This window comes from Balaenoptera borealis, assembly GCF_965194805.1.
Source record: "Balaenoptera borealis genome assembly, chromosome: 2".
NCBI lineage: Eukaryota > Metazoa > Chordata > Mammalia > Artiodactyla > Balaenopteridae > Balaenoptera > Balaenoptera borealis.
The window spans coordinates 65,426,184-65,437,330 of NC_138867.1; the positions used below are offsets into that span (position 1 = coordinate 65,426,184).

Sequence of the window (11,147 nt, forward strand, 5' to 3'; positions counted from 1 at the left end):
TGTACTTTTTAATCCCCTACCACCCCTCCCTGCTTACCTCTCCCCACTGGTAACCCCTAGTTTGTTCTCTATATCTGTGAGTCAGTTTATTTTTTGTTATATTCACTAGTTTTATTTCTTAGATTCCACATATAAGTGATATGATACAGTATTTGTCTTTCTCTGTCTGACTTCTTTCACTTGGCATGGTACCCTCCAAGTCCATTCATGTTGTTGCAAATTGCAAAATCATTCTTTTTTATGGCTAAGTAGTATTCCATTGTATATATATACCACATTTTCTTTATCCATTCATCTGTTGATGGATACTTAGGTTGCTTGGCAACTGTAAATAATGCTGCTATGAACATTGGGGTGCATGTATCTTTTTGAGTTAGTGGTTTTGGTTTTTTTTGGATAAATACACGGAGTGAAATTGCTAGGTCATATAGTAGTTCTATTTTTAGTTTTTTGAGAAATCCCCATTTTGTTTTCCATAGTGGCTGCACCAATTTACATTCCCACCAACATTGTAGAGGGTTCCCTTTTCTCCACATCCTTTCCAGCATTTGTTATTTCTGTTCTTTTCGATGATAGCCATTCTGACAGGTGTGAGGTGATATCTCATTGTGGATTTAATTTCCATTTTTCTGATTAACAATGTTGAGCATCTTTTCACATGCCTATTGGCCATCCTATGTCTTCTTTAGAAAAACATCTATTCAGGTCTTCTGCCCATGTTTTAATCAGGTTTTTTTTTTTTTTTTTTTGATGTTGAGTTGTATGAGCTGTTTATATATTTGGATATTACCTCGTTATCAGTCATATCATTTGCAAATGTTTTCTCCTATTTGATAGGTTGTCTTTTTGTTGTGCTGATGGTTTTCTTTACTGTGCAGAAGATTTTAAGTTTAATTAGTTCCCGTTTGTTTATTTTTGCTTGTATTTCCTTTGCTTTAGGAGACAGATCCAAGAAAATATTGCTACAGTTTATGTCAAAGAGTGTTCAGCCTGTGTTTTCTTCTAGGAGTTTTATGGTTTCTGATCTTACATTTAGGTCATTAATCCATTTCGAGTTTTTTATTTTTTTGTACATGGTGTGAGAGAATGTTCTAATTTCATTCTTTCCTAGCACCACTTATTGAAGAGAGCGTCTTTGCTCCACTGAATATTCTTGCCTCCTTTGTTGTAGATTAAGTGATCATAAGTGCATGGGTTTATTTCTGCGCTCTATTCTATTCCATTGATCTATGGTTCTGTTTTTGTGCCAGAAGCATACTGTTTTGATTACTGTAGGTTTGTAATATAGTCTGAAGTCAGGGAACATGATTCGTCCAGTTCTGTTTTTCTTTCTCAAAATAGTTTTGGCTCTTTGGGGTCTTTTGTGTTTCCATACAAATTAAAAAATTATTTGTTCTAGTTCTGTGAAAAATGCCCTTGGTATTTTGATAGGGATTACATTGAATCTGTAGATTGCTTTGTTCATTTTAACAATATTGTATGTTCATTTTAACAATATTAATTTTTCCAGTCCATGAACACAGTATATCTGTGTTCCATCTGTTTGTGTTGTCTTCAGTTTCTTTTATCAGTGTCTTACAGTTTTCCAAGTACAGGTCTTTTACTTTCTTAGGTAGGTTTATTCCTAGGTATTTTATTCTTTCTGATGCAGTTGTAAATGGGATTATTTCCTTAATTTCTCTTTCTGATAGTTTGTTGTTAGTGCATAGAAATGCAAGAGATTTTTATATATTAATTTTGTACCCTGCAACTTTATCAAATTCATTCATGAGCTCTAGTAGTTTTCTGGTGGTATCTTTATTATGTTGAGGTATGTTTCCTCTATGCCCACATTCTGAAGAGTTTTTATCATAGATGGATCTTGAATTTTGTGAGAAGCTTTTTCTGCATCTATTGAGATGATCATATGGTTTTTATTCTTCAGTTTGTTAATGTTGTGTATTTCATTGATTGATTTGCAGATACTGAAAAATCCTTGCATGCCTGGGACAAATCCCCCTTGGTCATGGTATATGATCCTTTTAACGTATTCTTGGATATCTTTTTAAATTAAAAATTTTATCTTTTGTTGCTGGAAAATAGAAATTAATTGATTTCTGTATTTTTATCTTATAACCAGCTATATTGCTAAACTTACATTATTTAAAATAATTTACCTATAGACTCTTTTAGAGTTTTTTTATAACTATAAATAATGATAGTTTATTAATAATGATAGTTCTGTTTCTTTCTTTACAGCCATTATGGCTTTTTAATTTATTTTTCTTGTTTATTGGCTAGTACTTCTAGTGGAAGCAGTGATTGTAAATGTTCTTGTCTAGATCCATGTTTTTCAGTAATACCTTTTAAAAGTAAGTGAGCTTTATGATTCCATTTTGTGTGCCATATCTGTCTTCTGAAGATGGAATGTGATATATTCAATTATATTTCTTATATCACATTATATGTGATAAGAAGTAAGGAGAAATATGTTTTATTTTTGTTGGGTTGTTTGTGGTAGGTTTTGATTTTGCTCCTTTTTTCAGGGAAGCAGTGTGCCCTGGGACATCAATTCTTTGATAGATCTAAGAGTTGTTCATTTTATGTTTGTTCAGCTTTTTAATTTTTTAAAATTTATTTTTAAAAATTTTACTGAAGTATAGTTGATTTATAATAATCTATTAGTTTCAGGTGTACAGCAAAGTGATTCAGTTTTTCATATGTATATATATTTTTTTTACAGATTCTTTTTCATTATAGGTTATTAAAAGATATTGAATATATTTCCCTGTGTTATACAGTAAATCCATGTTATTTTATCTATTTTATTTATATTAGTGTGTATCTGTTAATCCCATACTCCTAATTTATCCGTCTCCTCCCTTTCCCTTTTGGTAACCATAAGTTTATTTTCTATGTCTGTGAGTCTGTTTCTGTTTTGTAAATAAATTCACTTGTATTATTTTTTAGATTCTACATGTAAGTGATATCATATATTTGTCTCTGTCTGACTTCACTTAGTATGATAATCTCTAGGTCCATCCATGTTGCTGCAAATGGCAATATTGCATTCTTTTTTTGGCTGAGTAATATTCCATTGTGTGTGTATATACACACACACACACCACATCTTCTTTACCCATTCATCTGTTGATGGATACTTACTTAGATTGCTTCCATGTCTTGGCTATTATAAACAGTGCTGCTACAGACATTGGGGTACATATATCTTTTTGAATTAGAGTTTTCATCTTTTCTGGACATATGCCCAGGAGTGGGATTGCTGGATCATATGGTAGCTCTACTTTTAGTTTTTTAAGGAACCTCCAGACTGTTTTCTGTAGTGGCTGTACCAATTTACATGCCTACCAACAGTTTAGGAGGGTTCCCTTTTCTTCATACCCTCGCCAGCATTTATTATTTGTAAACTTTTTGATGATAGCCATTCTGACTGGTGTGAGGTGATCTCATTGTAATTTTGATTTGCATTTCTCTAATAATTAGTGATATTGAGCATCTTTTCATGTGACTGTTGGCCATCTGTATGTCTTTGGAAAAGTCTATTTAGGTCTTCTGCCCATTTTTTGATTGGGTTGTTTGTTTGATAGTGAGGTGTATGAACTGTTTGGATATTTCTGAAAGTAACCCTTCGTTGCATCATTTGCAAATATTTTCACCCATTCTGTAGGTTGTCTTTTCATTTTGTTTATGGCTTCCCTGCTGTGCAAAAGCTTTTGAGTTTGATTAGGTCCCATTTGTTTATTTTTGCTTTTGTTTCTTTTGCCTTGGCAGACTGACCTAAGAAAATATTGCTATGATTTACATCGAAGAATGTTTTGCCTATGTTCTCTCCTAGGAGTTTTATGGTATCATGTCTTATATTTAGATCTTCAAACCACTTTGAGCTTATCTTTTTATATGGTGTGAGGAAGTGTTCTAATTTCATTGATTTACATGAGGTTGTCCAGCTTTCCCAACACCACTTGTTGAAGAGACCGTCTTTTCTCCATTGTACATTCTTGCCTCCTTTGTCAAAGATTGACTACTGGTGTGTGGGTTTATTTCTGGGCTCTCTCTTTTGTTTCATTGATCCATATGTCTGTTTCTGTGCCAATACCATGCTGTTTTGATTACTGTAGCTTTGTAGTATTATCTTAAGTCTGGGAGGCTTATGTCTCCAGCTTTGTTCTTTTGTGAGGATTGCTTTGGCAATTCTGGGTCTTCTGTGGTTCCATATAAATTTTAGGATTATTTGTTCTAGTTCTGTGAAAAATGTGATGGGTAATTTGATAGGGATCACATTAAATCTGTAGATTGCCTTGGATAGTATGGCCATTTTAACAATATTAATTCTTCCAATCCAAGAGCATGGGATATCTTTCCACTTCTTTTATTTTTTTTAATTAATTACTTTATTTATTTATTTATTTTTGGCTGTGTTGGGTCTTCATTTCTGTGAGGGCTTTCTCTAGTTGCAGCAAGTGGGGGCCACTCTTCATCGCGGTGCGCAGGCTTCTCACTATCGCGGCCTCTCCCGTTGCGGAGCACAGGCTCCAGACGCGCAGGCTCAGCAGTTGTGGCTCACGGGCCCAGTTGCTCCGCGGCATGTGGGATCTTCCCAGACCAGAGCTCGAACCCGTGTCCCCTGCATCAGCAGGCAGACCCTCAACCACTGCGCCACCAGGGAAGCCCTCCACTTCTTTGAATCATCTTCAGTTTCCTTTATCAATGTTTTATAGTTCTCAGCATGTAAGTCTTTCACCTCCTTGGTCAGGTTTATTCCTAGGTATTTTTTTTATACAATTTTTAAAGGGATTTTTTTTTTTTTAACTTTCTGATATTTCATTGTTTAAAGTAATGCAAACTATTTCTGTAAATATTGTAGCCTGCTACCTTGCTGAATTCGTTTATCAGTTCTCATAGTTTTTGTGTGGAGTCTTTAGAGTTTTCTATATAGAGTATCATGTCATCTGCATATAATGACAATTTTACCTCTTTCCTTCCAATTTCGATACCTTTTATTCTTTTTCTTGTACGATTGCTGTGGCTAGGACTTCCAGTACTATGTTGAATAGAAGTTAGGTTTATTCCTAGGTATTTTATTGTTCAGCTTTTTTCTTGTTTTGAGGATGGAAGTGACAAGTTCCAAGCCCTTTACATGGAGCAGACACCAAGAAGTCATTAGTATTTTTTGTAATACAAGTTGGCTGACTTTCATTTATCTAATGTTGTCTTGCCTTTCATTTTTCTGAAGCTGTCTTTATTTCATTCTCATTTTTTATGGGTATTTTTGCTAGATATAAAATTCTGCTTTCAAAGTCTTTTCTTTAAAGATGTCATTTCATTGTCTTCTGACCCTCATTATTTCTAGTGAAGAGTCAGTAATAGTTTTTATATTTGTTTCCTTGTATTTAATGTGCCCTTTTCCTCAGTCTGTTTTCAAGATAGCCTCTTTATCTTTGGTTTTCACCAGTTTTACTGTGGTGTGCCTCAATGTGGTTTTCTTTGTATTTATCCTATTTGGCATTTATTAAACTCCTTGGATGTGTGTGTCAGTATTTTTCATCAAATTTGGGGAATTTCTTACCATTTTTTTAAATGTCCTGATCTTTCTTCTCCTTCTGGGAGATAGTCTTATCTATGTATATGTAATCCATATCTGTATTAGACTGTTTTATACCATCCCATGGGTCTTTGATGCTCTTTTTATATTTCTTCATTCTTTTTTCTCTGGGTTCTTCAGATTTGATCATTTTTGTTGACCTTTCTTTATGTTCTCTGATTCTTTTGCCATCTTCAATCTACTATTAAGCCTATCCATTAAGGTTTCTGTTTTATTTGGATTATACTTTTCAGTTATAGAATTTGGGGGGAGGGTTTTCCAGTTTCTATTTCTCTGTTCAGATTTTTAAAAATCTGTTTATAAATTTAGCCAGTATTTGCTTTTCATTCTTTAAATATGTTTTCCTTTAGGTCTTTGAATATATTTTAGATAGCTATCTTAAAGTGTTTTTGTGTTTAATCCAATGTCTTGGCCATCTCATGGTTAGTTTCAGTTTTATAGGGGCTCACATTTTCCTGTCTTTGGTAACTTTTTATTATGTACTGTCATTATTGATATGCTTTAGAGACTTTAGATTCTTTTAGCTTTTTTTAAAGGGATTTTTTTGCTGAAGAAGGCTTATTTATGTTTAAGCAGGCATTTTATGTCTGCTTACCCTGAGCTTGTGTAGTCTTTATTTTTTTAACAGATGGATCTATGGATATTCTAAGGTGTTTACAGTCTGGCAGGACTCATCCTCCAAATCTGTTTTGCCTGTAGATTTTGTAAGAGCTTTGATTTGGCATTGCACAGTTCAGGGTTAATGAGGTGCTAATGTCTATTTTGGTTGGTTTAGACTACCAATATCCCCCAACATTGCTTGACTTCTAGTATCTCTGTTCTATTCCCAACCATATAATAGCCATTTTCTGTTATGCCTCATCTAGGGTCACTCTATTAATGTGTTCTCAGTTCTAGTCCAAGGACTCAAATAGTCCTTGAACACAGTCTCCTGGTGCTCCCCTTTTTAGTGTCTTGACCACAGATTTCAGGTTTCCCTAAACTCTTATCTCTGACTTCTCAGCCCAGTAGAGCAATTGTAGGCTTACTGGTCACCATGCAGAAATTGTCCCCAAGCAGAGAGCCTGGGCAGTTATGGGCTCACCTATTGAGTTTTCCTGTAGGGACCATGGTATTGTACTTCCTGTTTTCCAGAACCTGAAAACAATTGCCTCATACATTTTGTCTAGTTTTATGGTTGGTTTTCATAATGAAAGGGCAGTTTGGCATCATTATTTCATCATAGCCAGAAGTGGAAGTTCTCACCTTTATTTGTTTAACCATTAAAAAAAAAAAAAAAGAATCCTTAACATTGTGCAATATTTTTCATATTCCCTAACAGAAAACAGCCATCAAGATGATTTAACAGATGGTCTAAAACTTGCACGGAACATATTTTGATAGCAAAATTTATGGCTTAGACATATAAATTTATATTCAGTAAAAGAAATGTGAAACATAATTCTCATTTTTAGATGGCTTAATGGTACAAATAACTCCAGAGACCATGGATGGCTTGCGGCTAGCTCTACGAGAACAAAAAGACTTTAAAATTACATGTGGGAAAGTTGATGCTGTAGACATGAGAGAATATGTGGACATCTGCTGGGTAGATTCTGAAGAAAAAGGAAACAAAGGGTAGGAATTTTTTGTTACCAAAATGTAATTGATTTGATGAAGGAGAAAGGATAAAAACATCCTGTTAACAAAATTAAATATTTTATAAATAAATATAGAATTATACCATTAATTTAAATGCATATACTCTAATTAATAAATGCAGTCTGTTTTTTTCAAAAATGTACCTAACCGGCGTCATGTGTGTTTTCTTAGCCAGGATGCTGTAAATTATTAAAGGGTGGTCAGTTTGGGAGGGGGCAAATGATAAAATGTGCATTGTGTAGCAGTGTAGGCTTGATGCCAGGTCTGAGAAAGACAGGATACTTTGTTATATGGTACGTTGAGGCATACACATATTTCCCCCCAAGACTGCCTTTTATATACCAGATATGTATTTTCATGGAATTATTTGAGGATTATTTTTGTCAAATAAGTAATGGATTCCCTTTGGGTGTTTATTCTGTATTATATTGATCCACTGTAAATGCAAACAACTGAATTCAATAATATGTACATTAGAGGCCTCACAGAATATTACTGCCATTCCCTCCTCTCTTTAGTTACCCATTTTCTTTCTTTTTTGGAGACTGGCTAAGGGATCTGGAGCAAAAAAGGAAGAGGAGGGCTAATGCTGAAGGATTCCAAGATAGAGTTTTGCAATTCATGAGACAGCTTTTCTGTTAGGAGACTAAGGTATTTTAAACCTCAGGTCTGAATTGGGCATATGAAAAAGAGATATAATTTGCTACACAATCAAGAAATCTTGGTAAATGAATATGAGCTAAGTTTTAATTATTTTTTATATAATTGAGATGTCTTACTGATGCTTTAAATTTATAGCTTTCATAATTTTTATCCTTATTCCATTTGTTCAAGTCTAATAATTTACTTCATAGAAAGTACTTTGGTATTAAATAAATCTGTTCTATTATATTTTATTCTGCAGTGTTATTAGTTCAGTGGATGGAATATCATTACAAGGATTTCCAAGTGAAAAAATAAAACTGGAAGCAGATTTTGAAACTGATGAGAAGATTGTAAAGTGTACTGAGGTAACTTAGAAAGACGTTTCCTTCCATTTACATGCTGTGTTTGGATATATTTTTGTTAATTTGGAGATTTTGTAGGACTCAACCTCTGAATGTTTAAGTGCAGTGTATTACACTTTCATTACACCTTGAGACACACATATCTCCACCCCAGACTGCCTTATATACACCAGATTTGCATTTCCATAGGATCATTTCAGGTTATTGTATGGTGGTACTGCCTGTCAGCTCACAGTTAAGTTTTCATGGCATTGCCATCTTTGTTTGTACAATAACATGTTATTTGACCATGGTGTTTTCATTTTTCTCCTATTTTACAAAAAATAAAATATTTTATAGATATCAGTTTATAATCAGCATTTACATATGAAAGTTAGTTTTGCATGTTCCAGTTTTTTAAATATAAGAGAATATGAAACTATAGCCTTACAGCCCCTTAGTCTACCTCCATTCTCCCCCTCACTCTACCTCCTGGGTCAGACAATCAATGTTACTGATTTCTTAGGTATTCTTTGTGATTTTACACATGTAGAAGATAGAAACTATAGAGGGTATAGAAATTATAGGACATTATTTCTTTGTTTGATCTTAACTTCATTAAGATGTCCTTATGGGATGGTGATCTTATTGGGTGGGCTCATCAGTACCCTTCTTTAAACTGAGTTAACAAAGCTTTTGTTGCTACAAGTTAACTTTAGGCAAAAATAGCTGTCATTCCCATATTCCCTAACCTTTGGTTTTAAGTTTTTACTTATACTATAGATCAGGCTATATATAGTATATATATATACTATATATATAATGTTCCTAACTAGTGAATTTCATGGCACTAACATTGGAATTTTATTCATAAAGTTGAATTGAAGGTAGCAATTGTTGCATTTTTAAAGCTACTTTTAATCTTAATCATGACTTGTTTCCTAATTAAATACATTTCAGGTGTTCTACTTTCTAAAGGACCAGGATTTATCTATTTCAGCAACTCGTTATCAGTTTGCAAAAGAAATAGCCATGGCTTGTAGTGCTGCACTGTGCCCTCACCTGAAAACTCTAAAGAGTAATGGGATAAATAAAATTGGCCTCAGAGTTTCCATTGACACTGATATGGTGAGGCATGTTTTTGTGATGTATTTTTGAAATGAATATATCTTATATTAAAATAATCAGAAGTTTTTCTTTAACCTTTTACTTTGAGATCACTGAAGAGAATTAAAGTTTGTTGAACGTTAATGTTCGGTACACACTTCCTGTACATTATCTCCTTTATTGTCCACAGCAGGGGCCAGCAAACTTTTTTTGGTCAGACAGTAAATAACTTAGGCATTACGGTCTGTCAGATTTCTTTCACAACTACTTAACTGTGCCATTATAGTGTGAAAGCAGCTGTAGACAGTAACTAAACAGCTTAGCTGTGTTCCAGTGAAACTTTGTTTACAAAAACAGTTGGTGGGCCACATTGGCCCACAGGCCATAGTTTGCTGACGCCTGCTCCACAACATTTCTGCTTGATAAGTAGGTTTTTTAATTATGCTGACTAAATTCTATATTCATGTGACTTAAAATTACAAAAGTCTAAAAATGTTAAAAAAGGAAAATTTTCAGTTTTTTCCGCCTATGTAGGGAAAAACCCATTTCTTCCCTCCTATGTCTTTCTTTCCTGTGTGTCTCTTTCACTATCACGGAAAACACTTCTGCTCACCAGATGTGTAGAGGCTTTCCCCAACCCCAGCAAGCAATTCTCAGACACAAGCAGGGTGTCCAAGAATTCAACTCAATTCTGACTTGATCTACCTGGAGATAGCATCAGATCCTACAGCTCTTACAAGACTGCCTCCTCCCCCACTTCATATGCCAGTCAGTTATCACCTGTGCTTCTGACCAACCAGTTATGGATCAGAGCTTCCAATGACCCCCTCCTCCTTGGGTTCAATTAACTTGCTTGAGCAGCTCACAGAACTCAGGGGAACATTTGCTTATGTCTGTCAGTTCATTAAAGGCTATACAGATGAACAGCCAGATGAAGAGATACATAGGGCAAGGTCTGGTAGAGTCCTGAGCAGGAGTTTCTGTCTCCACGGAGTTGGGGTGCATCACCCTCCCAGTGTGGATGTATTCACCAGCCTGAAAGCTCTCTGAACCCCCTTCTACTGAGATTTTATGGAGGCTTCCTCATGTAGGCATGATCAATTATTAAGTCAGTTTTTAGCCCCTCTCTCCTCTCTGGAGAATGAGGGGTAGGGCTGGAAATTTAAAGCTTCTAATCATGGGCTTGGTCTTTCTGGTGACCAGCCCCTACCTAGGAGCCCATCCAGAGTTGACTCAAAAGAACAAAAGATGCTCCTCCCTCTCTTATCACTTAGGAATTTACAAGTTTCTTAGGAGCCCTGTGTCAGGGATGGGATCAAAGATAAATATTAGAACAAGAGATGTTACTGGTATTCTTATCACTTAGGAAATGACAAGGGTTTTAGGAGCTTTATGCCAGGAATTGGGGTCAGAGACCAATATTTTCTATTATATTATATATTCTATTCTATTCTATTATAATATTATAATTATAATTATAATATTATATTCTATTATAATTATATAATTATAATTATATATTATAATTTTCTATTATAATATTTTCTATTATCTCACAAATGTATATATATCGGGACCACCTCATTAAACATTAAACATGCTAGAGAGCAGCATTCACACAGTACTCTATTTAATTGGTGACCTCTGGAGATATTAACTCCAGGCTACAATGTAAATGGTTCCCAGTAGAGTTGCATCAGGTAATAGCCCTGGAAAGATCTCCTTCCTACCCTTGACTCCTAACCCTTCAGTCCACTTCCATACTCCCCCTCATCCTCCCTTCTTGGTCAGGCAGTCAAATGTTATCCATT

At 34.6% G+C, this 11,147-nt stretch overlaps 2 protein-coding genes across 6 annotated transcripts in view; one reads left to right on the top strand and one right to left on the bottom strand.

Annotated features, from left to right (window-relative positions):
• The window catches only part of LOC309622500 (uncharacterized protein), a 161,472-nt gene that overhangs the window by 139,376 nt on the left and 10,949 nt on the right, over positions 1-11,147 (bottom strand). The gene's annotated exons all lie outside the window — the stretch shown is intronic.
• ZFYVE16 (zinc finger FYVE-type containing 16) overlaps positions 1-11,147 on the top strand; it is a 61,737-nt gene that overhangs the window by 42,924 nt on the left and 7,666 nt on the right. For all 5 annotated transcript variants that reach the window (XM_082375109.1, XM_082375108.1, XM_082375107.1 and 2 more), the window contains 3 exons: positions 7,057-7,219; positions 8,148-8,253; positions 9,190-9,357. In XM_082375109.1, the coding sequence (XP_082231235.1) occupies positions 7,057-7,219; positions 8,148-8,253; positions 9,190-9,357 (437 nt within the window). The remainder of the gene's footprint in view (positions 1-7,056; positions 7,220-8,147; positions 8,254-9,189; positions 9,358-11,147) is intronic.